The following is a 17,864-nucleotide window of genomic DNA, read 5'->3' on the forward strand; positions in this document are numbered from 1 at the left end:
AAAATGCAGGTGACCCAGACCCAGCCGGCCCCACCCCCATTGGGTGAGACTCAGACCCAGCCAGCCCCACCCTCGTCAAGCCCCTCCAAGCGGGGAGGGGGGGTGCAGCCTCAGGTCCCCCGGCCTGGCTCCGGGGTGGGAGGCATGGCCTGAGGTCTCCCATCAAACCCCACTGGGTGAAGGGCATGGCCTCAGGTGGCCCATCAAACCCCGAGGGGTGGGGGGCGCAGCCTGCCTGAGGTCCCCTGAGGTCCCTCACCCCGGCCAGGTGCCATGCAGCCTCAGGTCCCTGCTGTTCGGTCATGACATTACAGTGTACTGGCTAATTTGCATATTCGTCTATTATATAGGTAGATAATATATACAAGTAGTAAATGCTATATAATAAAGAGCTAATATACTAATTAGACAGAACAGTAGAACAGCAGAATGATTATCCGGACGACCTTCCAGACGAAGCCAGGGCTGTGAGGGCCGGACGAGGCTGCGAGGGCTGAGCCCCTTGCACAGATTTCGTGCATTGGGCCTCTAATATGTATATAAATAATAAAATGATGGCACACATGCTGCCCTATGAAAAGCAGCCAGTCATGATTGGAGTGGATCCATGTGATCAGTGACTTTAAGGCCCCCATGGCTAGTTGGTTCCTGTCCTATTTGCTGAACCACTGAAGGAAATCAGCACCAAGCCTGGGAACAGAGTCATGGCACGAGTGACCTTTATCTTCCATCCCGGCCTCTTTTTTCAGCTCCTGTAGACAGACCATCCTTTCCCCACGTCAAACCCTTCGTCAACGAGGCGCATCTGATAACCACTCCTTTCCCTCCTGACTGATGTCTGATGACACACTGGGTGGTTCTCCATCACTGCAAAGTGTTAACCAGCCAGGCGTTCCCACTGAGGGCCGTTTATCGCCCACTCTGGAATGAAAGGTACCTCGCCCACGATAGTGTAATTCTTGGCACACAGGTAGAAAAATGTTTTCTGAAGGGTATTAGGCCTAGATAAGCTTCAAATGGCTTTTTAAAGTGACCTAAGGTGGGAGAGGGGCCAGAAGGGATAGTCCACGGTTTTTCTCTAGGGTTGCCCTTATTCTCCTGGTCAAGAGAAGCTCCTGGGGTCCTGATAGGGATGGAGAACCTGGGGTCCCTTCAACACCTGCTCCCTCCAGAATCTGCCATGGCAACAGGTCTGTTGGGGGAAGGGGTAGGTGGCTTCCCTCCCCTTCTCTGCCATAGCTTAGCAGATACTCAAATAATTGTATTATAATGCCTTCCATGGTCTTGCTACCTTTGACTATGTCACTTGTCTCAGAATGATTCAGAAAGGACCTAGCATCAGGGAGGCTGGGCCCCCAGAGTGAACCTCAGTCTGCTCTGTGGCATTATAACAGCTAACTTCTCTGGGCCTCAATGTCCTATAGCAGGCTCTTTGGAAGATACTAAAATCCCATGAAGATTCAATGGAATCCAATGAATTCCAGAAATAAAATTGTTAGTTTTCTTTCAATTGATAGTTTTTCCCCTTTATAGTGCCCTGGCAACCTGTCTGTTTTGTTGTTGTTGTTGTTTTACTGTGGGACTCGCCATATGTCTGTAAATGAGTCCAGTTCTTAGCAGTGCAGAAGGACTAATTGGAATAAGCACAGGTTTCTTTCAAGCCAAGGACTCCATCCATGCAAAGATGAGTTTTGAAGTCTAGCCTAAAATCTTGGGGCAATGAAAAGCCAGTCCTTCAACAGAAGTCTGCCTTTGGCAGCCACCCCCACATCACACAGAAAGTTCTACTTTCACTCCCTTCCCAGGGGATAAAAGGGTAGGAGATACAGAGGGGAACTGACTTGACTTCTGAAGTAGAGGAAGTATTCAGTGCAGAAAGACTAAATATCCTGCCACACCCAAGGGAGAAACCCGGGGATCCTGACTCCAGGCATCGGCAGTCTTCACCGGATCAGGGTGCTGACAGACATCAAGTACAGTACAGGCAGTACCCCAGTGGCATGCAGCACTCCTGGTGTCTCTCTCTCCCTTCCTTTAATCCTTTCCCTCCTGCTTCCTGGCCCAATATCGCAATCCTAGCTGGTATGACATCTGGGCTATCATGTCCATGTGTAGCTCATTCAGAGTAACACATTTTTTAAAAAGGACCTCTGGGGGACATGACCTAAAACAAATGGGTCGACCAGTGGGTGGGAATTGATGTTACTGTGGCAGAGAAGTCGGAAGGAGACTTGAGAACAGTTGGGTCTTTCTGTAGAGCTAACTCCCTACCTGGTAATTGTCTGGTTTTGCTTAAGCATAGAGATCAGCCTTGACCTTGGCCTATTCATTGTGACCAGTGGAGAATGAAAGAAAAATTGGCCTTGTGCATTCTGCTCTAGCTGGCAATTTAAAAAATGTCTTTGGCTTCAGGAAGAATATTTCTCTTTGCACAGCTTGGAGGGTCTGGGTGAATCAAGGCAGCAGAGAGGACAGAGCTGATGCCCCAGCCTGGGGTCTGAAACCTGGTTTTACCAGGTCCCAGCTCTGTGGCCTCGGTCAGAGGACCCTGCCTCTCTGAGCTTCAGTTTCCTCATCTGTAACTTGGGAGTACTAACAGGACCTACCACAGAATTCAAGGAGTCCATGTGAGTAAGGTATTCAGAACATCACATAGCCACAGCTATTAGTATTCCGTTATAAATCCATTCTCTGGCATCCCAACATGCAGAGACTAAAGAATGAGGAATACTTCCTCTACTTCATAAGTCAAGTCAGTTCCCCTCTGTATCTCCTACCCTTTTATCCCCTGCCATCGCCCAATCTCTTTCCCAACACTCTCCACTTCAAGCACCAGATACTCTGGGGATGAGGATAAGCAGCTATGCCAAAACAAAACAACAACAACAACAACAACTACAAAAAACCTTGTAACTCCATGACTGTTTTTATAATTCCATAGATCATGGAGCGGATTCTAAAGTCAAGGACCACTTTTTAGGAAGTCTGGAATACTATGCTCATTGGGGTGACCTATGAGCAGCTGGAAGGCCCACTGGCCCTCAAGGTTCTCTCCCACATTTGCACCATTTAAAGGGAAATTTCCACCGTTAGACTCACTTCTCTGGGTTCAGCTATTCACATGGACCTTTGTTAGGTTATGAGGAATGTTCCCTTAATGGATCATGCTGCAGTCACGGGACTCTGGTTAATTACAGATGTCTGGGACCCTCTCCCGAAGACTCTGATTCACAAGTTTGTGCTGGAATTTGGAAAGTGTCCCAGGTGGTTGGTGAGATCATGCAAAGCAGGGAAACCCTGATCCGGTGAAGACTGCCAAGGCCCAGAGTCAGGATCCCCACGTTTCTCCCTCAGCTTATGCAGAGCAACACAGTGCACAGGCCCCAGCAGGTTACCTTGTCTGTGATGAGGGTTAAATCTCTTCCTCCCTCACCGAAACCGGTTCGGCTCAGTGGATAGAGTGTCAGCCTGTGGACTCAAGGGTCCCAGGTTCGATACCGGTCAAGGGCATGTACCTTGGTTGCGGGCACATCCCCAGCAGCTGATCTATGTTTCTCTCTCATCGATGTTTCTAACTCTCTATCCTTCTCTCTTCCTCTCTGTAAAAAATCAATAAAATATATATTTTTTAAAAAAATCTCTTCCTCCCTCAAAGGGACTGTGTGAGGATAAAACCAAGAGACTCAAAGATGCTCCAAAAACTCTATGGGCCCATAAGGAACCATTTTAAGAGAGTACAGAAAATAAGGTGAGGGAAGGAAATGCAGTCCTAGTTGGAGTGTCTTCAATATCAGGTTAAAGCAGTTGAACTTAATGTAGCAGGTAAAGGAGTGGGTGTGATAAAGACAGTATTCTAGGGAGATTAAACCAATGGTATCAACCATGGTGGCCGAGAGGTGAGAGAGGCTCTAGGCAGGATGCCCTCTTAGAGAGTGAAGAGGAAATGAAAGGGCAGGAAGCAAGGAAATAAATCATTTCTATGGAAGAGACAGGTTGTTGTTTGTCAAACCTGCTTCCCCTTTTTTGTTTTTTCTGGGAAGGCAACTAGATGGCACTTGAGGTCTGAACTATGGAAAGTGGTTGGAAGGGATCTGGCCACTTCCAGGCAGGGACCATGCACACCTTCCAGGTGATCCCCATTTGGGTATTCCACCTGTGCTGCCCAATGCAGAGGCCATCAGAGAAGTTGGCAGCCCTTGGGTATGGCAGGATATGGAGAGGGAGGAGCCTGAGCAGGGAAGACAATTCATCAAACATGGCAATGGGCTATTATATGAACAAGTTCATGGGCTGTGGTTTCAGCAGTGGGGCGTATACTGACCAACAAAATGCCTTACTCTTAAACAATGAAAACTCTAGTTTACAAAAGGGGTTTGAATTTCTTATCTTATTTGACACTTATAATAATACTGCTAGAGAGATCAGATCTCTGTTATACTCATGAAGTCCCCAAAACAGGAGAAGTCACACAACTTTCCTAAGTGGCTCTCCTCTCCTGGAGTTCTCTGGTCAAGCCCTGCCCAGAACCCTTTATCCCCACAGGACAAATCTGAGGTGTTTGTGATAAAAGACCACAGGCAAATTACAAAGACACTGTGGATCCTAGATTTTATGATATGACTGTAAAATGCCACAGCATCCAAATGAATAAAAGGCAGGTGAGATTGCCCACCCCCTCCTGCTGTGTTTACTGGGTCTCTGCTCACCGATAGAATTAGGAAGAAGAGGCCTGCATTGAGGGGAGAGGAGCCTTGGGCTGAGTCAAGAAACCTATATCTGTTGCCATGACAACTTCCCAAATTGGATTTTTAAAAGATAGTAACTGGAACAATGGTTTTCACTTCTTCATTCTAGGCAATGGGTTCTCAGTCTCCATTCACTACACATGCTCCCTTTCACCTTTAGTGTTTTTCCTTCAGTGGTACTTATTTCTTTCCCCCTTACTATAGAATGATAAACAGAAGTGGGGAAATCCTTTTAAAGTTCCTAGAGGTTGGTGCAGGGTGTAGAGTAACCAGCACAAAACTTCTGGAACACCACAGCCTGTAGGGGACCCGAGACACACTTTGAGACCTCCCACTTCAAAATACTTCTCCACTGATGCAGCAGCACCAGGCACTCTATCCTTAGGACCTAAGGCTTAGGTAATAAAGCATTTCCTCACCTCTAAAATATAATTGCATTGCCCACAAGCCCGTGGTAGCACATGCAGTCTTCTACATTATAAATAAAAGTTCCAAATCGCTCAGCCTGCCATCAGAGGTGCCTCACGATCCAACCCAAACTTATATTCCTGTCCACCTTCCCAACATCCCTTCACACTCTCTCTGCCACAGCCAGGCAGAACACTTAGTTCTTCCGTACACATCAGGCCATTTCTTGCTTCTACATGAACCATTGTCCACAGAGTTCCCTTTGTCTGGGATGTTACATTTATTTCCTACCTTTTTCATCACCTTGGCTAACTCAGCTTATGCCTCACTCCTCCCCTGAAATGGGCATTTTCTAAAGGGCAGTCCTTATTTCTTTACCCCTTCTCCACACTTCCTCCTTCAGGGAAGTTATTCCTTCAACTTATTCTGCTCTAAGCAGAAGTTCAAACCCACATTCCTAGTCTTGGCCTTCCCCTCATGCTTCATTCTGATTTTTCAGCATGTAAAGGACATCTGTGCTTGGCTCGTCTGTCATCACCTCAAACAGAACAGTTCTAAAACCATATTCTCCTCATTAATGACAACTCCCTTCGTCATGGCTCTATTTCTATCAGTTATAAGGATTCATGGTTAAAAGGAAACAGAAAGCTCATGCTCAATTAGTTGATCTGCACTCAACCCATTTACAACATTTTATATGGCAAAATAATGGGCAAGCCCATCAAGGGTGTCACCATTCCAAATATGGAAACCAGTCTCTCCAGAGGTGAATTACCAGAAATTATAGGTGCACATATTTCTTCCAAGGCCTGTGCCCAATTTTGTGTTCACATCACTCTCTCAAAGCATGCTGTTCCTTTCAGCCCTAGTTTAGGCTCATTATCACCTCCTGGCAGGAACACTGAAGAATCCTCCTCATAGGCCTCTGCCTCAAGGCTCTCTGTATCCCAACGTGGTCACAGTGAACACAGTCATAAGAGCAAGGACAAAAACAGCAGCAGCTCACATTTTATCTCACTTTCTTCCTTAAATCCATTCCCAGCATGCACCCCAAAGTGTTAGATTGTGAATTTTTCTGATAAGAGGGGGCAAAACTAGGTGACTTCTAAGAGGTTTTCCCAAATCAGAAATTCTATGATGTTATGATTGCTGGTCCCATTTTACAGAAGAGGAAACTTGAAAAAGTTTCACACAAACAATGGGTGGCAGATCCAGATCTGGAATCCAGGTCTTCTTACAATCTTCCCACCACATCATGCAACGCAGCATATGCACCTTTCTAAGCAGGGGCCAAATCAAGCTCCTATTCTGTGTAAAAACTTGGTTACTTACTCCCCATTACTCACAAGGGAGCAAAAACCACTGCCTGCCATTCAAAACCATCCTCAGTGTGTGTGTGTGTTTGTGTGTGTGTGTGTGTGTGTGTGTGTGTGTGTGTGTTTTAATCTTGTTTTCAACTGCACTCTCCATATACCATTCCCTTCAGCCAACCTTGTATAGCCACTGGGCCCTGAACATCCTCACCGCCATACTGTTGCTGGACTTGACCTGTTACCCACTCCTAGCTACTCTGCGCACCCTAATAATTTTTAAAAGTATAACACTGTTTCTGCCTCCTCCCCAAAGTAGGCCTGGATACTTCATTCAAGCCACACTGGTCCCCTCATTTGAACTCTTCATTTCATGTCCTGCCACTCATGTGGCCCTAAGTCTTCCTTACATTTTTGCTTCTCAGCTGCAAGTTCATGGACTGCTGGGACCCCATCTTCCTACCTCTCCCCTCTCTGCTTCCAGTTTTCTGTTTCTCAGAGTAGGTGGCCCCATATACATGTTTGTAAATTGGCCAACTGATTGATTGATTGGTTGTAATCCCTTAATTCCAAAAATTCTTTATCTTACTAACATTTCCTTCATGCCTAGCTTTTAAAATTACTTGTCACTCCCATGTCATAAAAAAAATTACAAAGGCATAAAATCAAGTTATAAAAGAAAGGTCAAAAGCATTCCTTTCCTCCCTTTCCTGGTTTATTTGTGGGTAATCTGGGGTGATTCATGCTGCCAGTATCTTTGCCTCAACCTCCTCCATGCTATGAAATGCGTGATTCCAATGGGGACTGAATTTCATCTTGCCCTTTGGGTGCCCTACTGGGTAGCTCAGCCCTATTCACCCACAGACCGGGCCAAAGGTTCTCAGTCTCTGATGAATCCCCAAATCACCCAGGGGTAGTTTTGTAGGTACAGATGCCTGGGCCTCACCCAGACCTCCTGAGTCTGAACCTCTGGGGACAGTACCTGGGCAGGTCCATGTGAAGAAGCTTGGCAGTGACTTTTTCACGCCGCAAGGCTGAGCACCATTGGCCTCGCCGTGGTTCACCATGAATGCTACAGTAAATACAGTCCAAAGACTGGCAGAGCTATGGGTTAACAATCCCATTTCTTTTTCCCAGAAAAGATTCATTTCAGTTCTGACAGCAGACTATCTGACTTATCTTGAAAGAATTTCACAGTTCAGAGCTAAGCTACTCCTTGAGTAAATATGTGAGTTTCCAAAGTAGATTCACACTCACGGGCTGGCTGAGAAGTGTTCCCAGTAGCTGGAGGTGACCCCTCAGAACACCGGCAGGGGCAGATCTCAGGTGCCCCTGGGTGGGAGGACCCCTACACTGACTCACGTTTTCAGGAAACCCCTGCTTGACCACTTGGCTTCTTCACTATTTCTCATCCCCAGCCTTGTGACAAAGACAGCTGAGGATGCCTCCTTGGTAATAGTTTTAAAAGACAGCAGGTGTTGAGAATCTGTTATGTTCTCCAGCTCTCTGAGCAGCAGCCCCATCAGAGGCAGACCGATCCAGGGATGATGTGCTCCAGCTCCCAGTGTCTGCGTCCTGGCTCCAGCAATGAGGCAGGGGCAGTCAGGACTGAGTCTGACTTCTCCAACACATCAAGGGAGGGAAGCTCAAGGGTTTACCGTAGCTTCTCACCATTTGGGCTATACTGGGCCTTCAGCGGGGGCTTTACTTATACCCCAGACTCATACACAGTTCGTTCAATGCTCACACCAACCCCATGTTATATGAACTGCCATCATCACCACTGCACTGGTAAGAAAACTGTGGCCCAGAAAGGCCAAGCAGCCTGTCCTAGACCACACAGCAGGTAACCCACAGCCTGACACTCTTCCACTGCACCTCCTGCCACCACGAACATGGGCCTAGCACCCAGCAACTCAAGAATGAAAAGCTTTTGACCTGACTGTCTAAATCTTTGGGCTCTTTGCTGGGTGGAGTCAACTAGCACTCTGATAAACAACACAAGTCAGTAGGAAATCAGCAGCTGACACCACTGACCGTGCACTTCAGCATCTGCAGATCCCCAGTCCTCACTCCCACTACCTGCTGAACGGCACCTGAGATGTGCATCAGCCGACATCTGACACTAGCACTCCCATGGGTGTGTTAACAGGAAAAGACGCACTCACTGACATAGCAGGGAAGATGAATTTGTGTATCGGATTATTGACTGCAGATCAAAACCTGGAGGTGGTGAGGAAGAAAAACATTTGCTTAATGTGATGAAGCAAATGTCAAAGCCTGCTGAGCCCATGCTTAGGCAAGCTGCCCAACGTGCCCAAGCAGCCAGCGGGCCGCAGGGGCCCTGCGAGGGAGCGCCACGAGACTGGCTCTTGTCTGTTCTGGAAGTCAAATGACCACACGTGGGTCACCATGACTTGACTTGACCCTGCACCACTGTCAGAGCCTTTCGGATCACTCAGTAAATGGAGGGACTAGTCATTTCTGCCAGACAATCAGCAGGACTCCGTTCTATTTCCCCCCATGCTGAACAGATGACTATTTGACCCCAGGCACTGATTGTTCTGGAGTCCGGTGGATGTCAGCATCTGTTAGCTGAGCACTGATTGGGCACAAGCTCTCTACCTGATCACGATGCCCTGAGGCTGTTGCAAGTTCTGGACATTAATCTGCACCAGGCAGCCCACCTATTTCAGCTGCGGCAGAAGCTGCCTGCCTCTCAGACCCCCCTCTGACTATGACTCAGAAGCTCCCCAGTAGAGCCGTACCTGGGGATGGGGGTATAAATATTATTTCTGGGTTCCACCCACAGGAACTTCGATGTAGTTGGCCTGGGGAGCAGTGTGGCATCAGGAGTTTTAAAAGTTCCCCAAACAATCTGAATATGCAGCCAACGTTGAGAACCACTGGTTTCTGTAGAAAACCACACCCATGGCCCCAAGAAACATTTATAGCAAGTGGGTCCCCCATCAGCACCTCACTTCGTGGCTTTCTACGTCTTGGGGTGAGGCTGGGGGTGGACGAGTCAATGCAGATGGGAGGGATGCCTTGATCTCTCACTTCTCAGCACATCCTGTGTTTGCCTTTCTAAATCACTTTCTGTTTTGCTTTTACTTCCTTGCTCTTTTTTCTTTCAATAAACCACACTCAGCACCAACTATCTATTCTCTAATCTGTTGTCCTCCCTTTATGATCATAGTCCAAGCTACATATGATCTCATTTATTCTCAAAAGAGCCCTGCGAGTGAGGAAGGAGCCAGGCTTTTGTATCCTAAGGCGAATCAGGGACCTGCAGATCAACAAAGGCTCTGGGAGCCATGGAATTCACATCATTATTTCACTTCCATGTGCTTATAGCAATTTTCCATTTACAAAGAGCTTTCGTCTACTGGCTGCTGTGGAATCTGGCTACTGACAGCAAGTCTGTGGTGACAGTATTTTCATAACCAGGGAGCCGAATAGCCTGATTGGCCTTGATCAATTCCAGAATACACTTGTTGTTCCAGCCTAATTATTCGTACCACCCCTTTTCACTCTCAGAGGCATCTTGGTTTGGACAATAAATGATATGGCAGGTCACTTGTTCACAACCACCTTCTTGTTTTAAGAGGGGCCTACTGAGACTTGGAGAAGTTAAGTAATTTTTTCAGAGTCACTCAGCTAACTAGAGGCAGAGACAATACTTGAACTCGGGTCCTGTGTCTCCAGACCTCTGCCCCATACGTGGATGTTATGGAACAACAGAATCAGAGCTTATCTCCTCAAACCTTTCTTATTATAGATGAAGAAACGAAACACACTGGGCGGTGATCTCTTAAAAGTCACCATCAAAATGTTCCCTGGGAAGGAAAGCTTTGGGGTGCAGAGCAGGGATGGCCAGGCTCCTTGACAGCATCCCATAACCACATGGGAACAGATTAGTTATCAATAATTGGCTTGGATGGCTCTTGAGAGCCTAACTTGACAAAAGATGGTACAAGGCCTGACATAAGGGTGTTTTTTTAAAAAAAAAAGTAAGAAATTTAGAGTCAGAACCTCTAGATTTGAGGACTAGAACTGGATGCTATTACCCTCTGCTCTGGGCATTTCATGTACCCTCTGTGAGCACAAGTGTAGTTCAACTACAAAACGGAAGTAATCATCATTCTTATGTCCTGAGATTGTTACAAGGAGAGCAAACTGCAGCTCACCGAGTGCTGACAGCAGCAGGTCTCACGAGGGCCCTGTGAGTCATGTTTGTTTGTTTCCTCCATTTTTCACGAGTGGACCAAGGCTCACAGACAAGGATGCTGGGGATTCAAGGAGATAAAGTATGTGAATAAGTCCTAAAATGCTGCCTTTTCATACTATTGTTATTAGCAGCAGCTGCAATGGCAACAGATCACGATTATCAATTGATGTGGGCCTGAGTCGTATGTCCTTGAAACTCCCTGGGTGACGGAGGTTGTGTATGACACACCCAGTGGACAGGCGGGGTTGAAGGGTTGCTCCGTGGGAGTGTTGAACAGAAGCAACACCATGACTCGTGCTGGGTGGGGCCAGCCTGCCTGGGAGGCTTCCTCCAATGTGAGCTGACAATTACCCTGCCCTTCAGAAAACACCTCAGGTACCTGACCCCTTCAACAAGAAAGCCTTTCTGCCTATGGGAATCGTAGAGCTAAGAGGAATGTCAAACTTGGAAATGCCTAATTTCGTAAATCAGGACATTGAAACTGTGCAAAGCACGGCCAGTGTCTTATTTCACAACTAGAGGGCCGATGCACGAAATTTGTGCAAGGAGCTCGGCCCTCACAGCCGCAGCGGCTTACCTCGGCCCTCGCAGCCCGGCTTCGACCGGAAGGTCGGTCTGGAAGGATGTCCAGAAGGTCATTCGGCTGTCCGGTCTAATTAGCATATTATGCTTTTATTATTATAGATTACTTTCCATCTTTACTTGTCCCTGTTAATGATAACTACTAACCAGAAACTGAAAAAGAGCTTTCCTACCTGATTTTTTGTTCCCTGCATCAATCTGGTTTTTGAGCTGACCAAGAAGGCCTGCTGGCTCTCATGGACTGCTTTTCTTTGGGGAAAATAAAACAAATGACAGCACGGGCATTTTAGAATTCTTCGGGGGCACAGGGGCTGTGCAGTGAGCTTTTTACATAAATGGAGAAAACCTCCAAAGCTGCCAACATGAAATTCCAAAGGTGCCGGGAGAATTGGTCTCCACACCTAGGAGTGGGGCACAGGGTTTCTTTGGCTCTAAAGAGTCAATTTGTGTTTCAAATATCTTTCAGGAACTTGACACTGTGAAACTACCTGCTCCCAGGGAATCTGAGAAAGTCCCAGAATAGCTTTCTTCAAGGAGAGCAGCAAGACTCCTGGCTTTGTTAGAGCCCTCCCCATTCACTCCCCACACCGCAGGCCTGGAGGCTGAGGCTCAGGTCACCACTGAGGCCCGCATGGCTCAGCCTCCCAGGGGACAAGACCCCTCTCATTACCTGGGTCTGCCAGAGGTGCTGGAAATCCTACCCAAAGGGGTCCCAGAAACCAAATGAGGGCACCAGAAGCCACAGTTGAGGGGAGAGAAACAGGCTGAGAAAAGCAAGGATCACTAAATGACGGGTGTAATTTTTACAGATAATTAAACAGACACACACAGAGAGAGAGAGAGAGAGAGAGGAGAGAGAGAGAGAGACAGAGAGAGAGAGAGAGAGAGAGAGAGAGAGAGAGAGAGGAGAGAGAGAGAGAGACAGAGAGAGAGAGAGAGAGAGAGAGAGAGAGAGAGAGAGAGAGAGAATGAATGTAAAACCCAGTGGGAAAAATTTAACAAATCCTTGTGGCATCTGGGCCAACTAGGACAGTTCACTTCCCCGGACCCAGGAAATATACATGCCATTTAAATTTCAGGGACCCTTGCCTTCTCGCCGATCGGCCTATTTCTAGAGAAACTTTGCATTTGAAGGGTTTCTTCCCCCTTTGTGAAAGGTCTTGGCTCTCGGGCAGCCTGCAGACTTCCCCTCCCCCAAGTCCTGGCGACTCTGCCTGCACCACCCTGGAGGCAACTCTCCCGCCGCCTCAGGTTTCCCAGCTTCTGCGGTGTCGCACCCGAGGACCGATCAAATGTTTCTTTCTTGTTACACCGGCGGCCGGGAAACGTGCGGCGCCTTCCATCCTTCCTCCCACAGGCTGCAAACGAAGTGAGCGGCTTTGGCGTCACGCTGCTTCTGCCTGGGGAGCGAGGCGGCTCTTTTCACTTTTTCCCTGTCCCCCTTCCCGCCGGTCTGCCCAGGCCGACCGGGGCGTTTTCCGATGTGTCCAGCCCTGAGCATTTCCTGATGCTACCCTGCAGAACCACGATCACGACACTAATAATGCTGGGAGAAATGGAGTGTTTGTTTTCTGCTTTGCGGGGAACAACGCAAGAAAACACCTTTTGTTTCCGTGTGCTTTCCCTTCAGCTCTGCATAATGGAAAGAGGTTTTGAAGAAATGTTATTTTTGCTTTGCCAAAGGGAATGACCACCCATGCTTCCTTGTATTGCGCGCGCGCACACACACACGCACACGCACAGCTTTAGAAGAGAGGTTAACGGGTCCAGCCAGGTTCTTACCATCTCCCTACACCTGAGGATGCCCCCCAAGAGAAGCCGACATCCCGCGGGCAGGGCTCCGGACCCCCCGCGGGGACCGCCTGTCCTACTACGGCCGCTTTGACAAACTGCCGGCCAACTCTCCAAGAAGACGGCCACCTGCCAGACCGCACCGGACCCCATCCGCCCGGGAGCCCTGAGGCCAGGCTCGGGCTTGCAGACAGGCCGCCCAGGGGACCGCCAGGCTGGGCTGCGCTCCCCGGGGAGGGTCGGGCGCCCGGCGCGAGCCGCGCGGGTGCACGTGAGCCGGCGCAGGTGCGGGAGCGCCCAGGCGCCGACCTACCTTCACAAAGAGCTCGATCTCGGGGTCCCTGTCGTCCCCGTTCGCTGTCGCCGAGTCCGTCATGCCGTCGGCGCCCGGGGCCACCGTCCCGGGTCGGGGAGGCGCCAGCCCTGCGGCGCCCGGGCCAGCGCTCTGCGCTCCTGCTCCTGCTCCTGCTCCTGCCCAGAGGGGCCTCCCTTCGGAGCGGCGCCCCGGCTGGTGTTCGCCCCCTTTTCTATTTCTCCAGCCCGGGACCGCGATGCCTGAGAATCGGTCCCGGGTGACCGCGTGAAAAGGGGAGAAACCCGGGGAGGACAGGGGGCACCGGGAGAGGGAGGTGCAGGGATGGCAGCAGGTCCCTGAGCAACAAGTGCCGGCTGCGGGAGGTGTCACAGGATCCGCGCCTGTCAGCGATCCCGCCGCCGCCGCCAACGCGCCCAAAATAGCCGTTGGCCGCGGGGCGGGGTCACCGGGGTGGGGCGGGAGGGGCACTCCGCGAGCCGCGGGGCCGCCCCCCAAGACGGGCCACCCCGCCGGGCGCGAGGCGTGGACCCAGCCGGTCCCGCCGCCACTAAGGCCCAAAGGATGTCCTAGGAAAGGAAGAGGGGGCGGGCGAGGGAGTCGGAGAGAAGAGGAAGAGGAGAAGGGATGGTTTTACGCCTTTCAGGTTTCATTGGTGAAGCTTAACCTCCTTCACATGGCTTGCTACCAGCGTTACCCCCTGGGCAAGCCCCCTGCTGCCTCAGCAATGCTCAGAATAGAGAGTCGGTGTGGGGAGGAAAGACCCCAAAACAGGGCCTGTGCCATCCTCCTGCTGGGCCAGCAGAGTCAGGGGTGGGCGGGGATAGGTGGCTGGAAGGTAGCGGGGTGAGCCAACGGGGTCAGGTGCGGCTGAGCCTACAATCCCTGTCTTTAACCTTCTGGGCTTGTTCTTTCTTTTTCTTTTTCTTTTCTTTTGCTTTTTATTCTTTTTTTTTCTCCTCTACTCTTATTTTATTTCTCTTTGCCTTTAAGAGAAGCCTGATACACTTAGAAAAAAATGCTCATAGCCTGAGTGTACAGTTCAATTAATATTCACTGTCTGAACCCACCCATGTAAAACCAACATCAGATGAAAAAAATAAAATGTTAGTTACACCTCCAGAAGTTCCTCCTGGTCTTTCCCCACTCTAACTCTTCTCTTCCCCTGCCCCCTCCCTCACCAGGGCAACCTTTAGTCTGATTTGTATCCGCACAGGTCACTTTTGCCTGGAATCTTACGTTTGTGAGATTCGTCCATTCTTCTGTGTGCAGGTGTCAATCACCCATTTTCTTTGCCACAACATATTTATCCATTCTTCTGTTGATGGACATTTGCATAGTTTCCAGTTAGTGACTACCATGGATACTGTTGCCAACAACATTCTATCTATCAACATCCTTCAGTGAATACATGCACACTCTTCTGTTAGGTACATACTTAGGAGTGGAATTGCTAGGCTATAGAGTATGAGAAGGTGCTGCTTGAGTAAATTCGGCCAGATGGTTTTCCAAAGTGGTTGTACCAATTTACATTGCCACCCTTCATTTCTTTTAAAGACAAGCACTAGGTCTTTCACATCTGAAATCTGGTCAAATTCTGTCTGTTTCCTTTGCCTTCTTGTTAGCTAATCCTGTTTGTGCTCTGTCTTGCCTTACTTACAAATATAATTTTTTTCAGAGCTTTATTTAAAAAAAATAATCATTTGACGATAAAAATAAGTAATAGTTGCCCTAGCCAGTTTTGCTCAGTCGATAGAGCTTCAGCCCATGGACTGAAGGGTCCCAGGTTTGATTCTGGTCAAGGGCATGTACCTCGGTTGCAGGTTCAATCCCCAGCCCTGGTTGGGGCCGGTGTGGGAGGCAACCAATGGATGTGTTGCTCTCACATTGATGTTTCTCTCTGACTCTCCCCCTCCCTTCCACTATATCTAAAAAAATCAATGGAAAAACACCCTCGGGTGAGGATTAGCAAAAAAGTAAAATAAGTAACAGTATTGATTATGTACCAGGAAAAAAATACTAAGTACTCTATATGTCTTAACTTGTTTAATCTTTACAAATAGTGTTATTTCCATTTTACAAGTGGGGAAACCAATGCATAGTTGATTCAGTAACTTGCCCCCAGCCATCCAGCAGGGAAACGCTGAAGTCAGAATTTGAACCCAGGAAGACTGAGCCTGTGCTCTCAGCCACCCTACTAACTCCCTCTCCCAAACTCAGTACATACAAGTTACTTTGTGGAAACAAGACACTGCCCTTGTCTTAATAGAAATTAAAATCCATTTCAGGATAGTGGTCACATGAAAGGAAAACTAAGGCTGTCACATGAATTAGGCAGATGAAGGTGCGACCTAAGTCAGCATGTAGAGATTATTCACCACGACGGGTGGAGAAGGAAAAGGCCTCCTACAGCAGAAGGTACTTCAGCCGAACCATCCTGAGTGTCAGGTATCTGACAGGCAGAGAAGATGGCAAGGTATCCTGACCGCCCTTTATGGCAGGCTGTTTGCCCATAAACTCGTGTCTCCTCACTGAAGAATCAGTCACCAAGCCCAACGTGGCACCCCACACAATACACAATAGCTTAATCAAGGTGAGGCTTCATTTCTCTCCTCCTCCTTGGTTTTGGGCTTACATCACCAAAGCCCTTAGAGAAACCTTCAGGGCTGTATATTCTGAGCTAATGACTGCATCCTGTGGGAAGGACAAGGTTACAGAGGGAGACTGGTCCCTTCACTGCATGCTGCACAGACTCATCACTGTCCTGGTCTGGAGTGTGGACAATATTTGCAATAGCAATGTGGCAGAGATAAATAAAATTATATGTATAAAAATACAGTGAGGTTTTTGTTTGAATGAAAGATGCTTTACACATGTGATCACTTTCCTGGCTACGATCTAAACAATGTGTGGCATGACCTCTACCTTTTAAAATCCCAAACCTAGCAGAGTTTGCTTTCATTTCATCTTATCCAAATATCTGCTGCTTATTGGAAAATGGAAATGTTTCTTTTTAATTTCTAGATAACACTTCCCATTTGGACATTCCTACAGATAACTGATCATTTATAAACCTTCATGTTGAAAAAAAAAAAAAATCAGCTTTGGCCATAAAATGTTTCTAGTTTTAAATTCTGCTTTAGTTCAAGATAAGAAGACTTCATTTTTCACCTTTGAATGTCAAAGCTTAATCGGTTAGAATCAAGTCTAGATTTCTTCAGAGAAAACACTTCCTTGATCATAGACTATACTTCTAATAATCATAGTTTCACAAATTTGGTGCAAATTTTGAATAAATATTTACCAGAAAAGCATGTCAAAAATATATTCAATGCTCACTTTGTAGCAATACAGAGATTAGCATGGCCCCAGTGAAAGGATGGCATGCAAGTCCATGTAACATCGATACTTTTTAATGATTGTTGAAAGAAAGAATTACAACTTGTCTTATGGGTATAGTATTCAATATATTCAGGTTCAATGATATGACATAAAGGGTTAAGGTAAAGAGATTTATATAGTTGTATGGTTTCTATGCTTCACTTCAAGTGGTAAATTATGAATTCTAAGCAAACTGAGAAAAGTTAGATATGTATATTATCACAGCACCTAAAGCAACAACTACAAAAGTTGTACAAATAGATATAATAAAAACCAATTGATAAATTACAATATACTTTCATAAAAATATTTTTTGCCCTTAAATTTTGGAAAAGAGAGCAAATAGAAAATTGGTAATAAAATGGTGAGTCTAAATCCAACCATATAAATGCTTACACTAAATAAACATGATCTAAACACATTAATTAAAAGCTGGAGATTGTTGGACTGAATTAAAAAAAAAAAAAAAGACCCAGGACCCAACCACATGTTGCTACACTTTAAATATAATGATGTAGATAAAGTAAAATGATGGGGAAAGAAATATTATGCAAACACTAATCAAAAGAAAATTAGTGGCTATATTAACATCAGACAAAATAGATTTCAGGAGAAGAAAACTATCAGGGATAAAAAGGAATCTATACTAATAAAAGGGTAGTATGCTAATTAGACCAGGAGACATTCTGGATGTCCTTCTGGACAAAGTCATGGTGGTGGGGCTGAGGCGGAGGCAGTTAGGGGCGATCAGGCCAGCAGGGGAGGGCAGTTGGGGACAAGCAGGCCAGTAGGGGTGGGGGGCAGTTGGGGGTGAGCAGGCCAGCAGGGGGAGCAGTTGGGGGCAAGCAGGCCAGTGGGGGGGGGGCATTTGGGGAGGAGCAGGCTGGCAGGGGGGGCAGTCAGGGGCAATCAGTCTGGCAGGGGCGAGCAGTTAGGGGTGATCAGGCCAGAAGGGGGGGGGCAGTTGGGGTTGATCAGGCCTGCAGGCAGAGTGGTTAGGGGTGATCAGGCAGGCAGGCAAGTGAGTGGTTAGGAGCCAGCGGTCCCAGATTGTGAAGGGGATGTCCGACTGCTGGTTACCCTTTTATTAGTATAGATTCCTG

At 47.7% G+C, this 17,864-nt stretch overlaps 1 protein-coding gene and 1 pseudogene across 3 annotated transcripts in view; one reads left to right on the forward strand and one right to left on the reverse strand.

Moving 5' to 3' along the window:
• CLIC5 (chloride intracellular channel 5) overlaps positions 1-17,864 on the reverse strand; it is a 179,707-nt gene that overhangs the window by 111,783 nt on the left and 50,060 nt on the right. For 2 of the 3 annotated variants that reach the window (XM_054722026.1, XM_008153224.3), the window contains exon 1: positions 13,381-13,756. The exons of the other annotated variant lie outside the window; for it this stretch is intronic. In XM_054722026.1, the coding sequence (XP_054578001.1) occupies positions 13,381-13,443 (63 nt within the window). In that variant the 5' untranslated portion in view covers positions 13,444-13,756. Of the gene's footprint in view, positions 1-13,380; positions 13,757-17,864 lie in introns of those variants that run through there. 3 annotated transcript variants of the gene reach the window in all.
• On the forward strand, positions 16,700-16,794 carry LOC114226970 (U6 spliceosomal RNA; annotated as a pseudogene).

Source organism: Eptesicus fuscus, chromosome 10 (genome assembly GCF_027574615.1).
Source record: "Eptesicus fuscus isolate TK198812 chromosome 10, DD_ASM_mEF_20220401, whole genome shotgun sequence".
Lineage (NCBI taxonomy): Eukaryota > Metazoa > Chordata > Mammalia > Chiroptera > Vespertilionidae > Eptesicus > Eptesicus fuscus.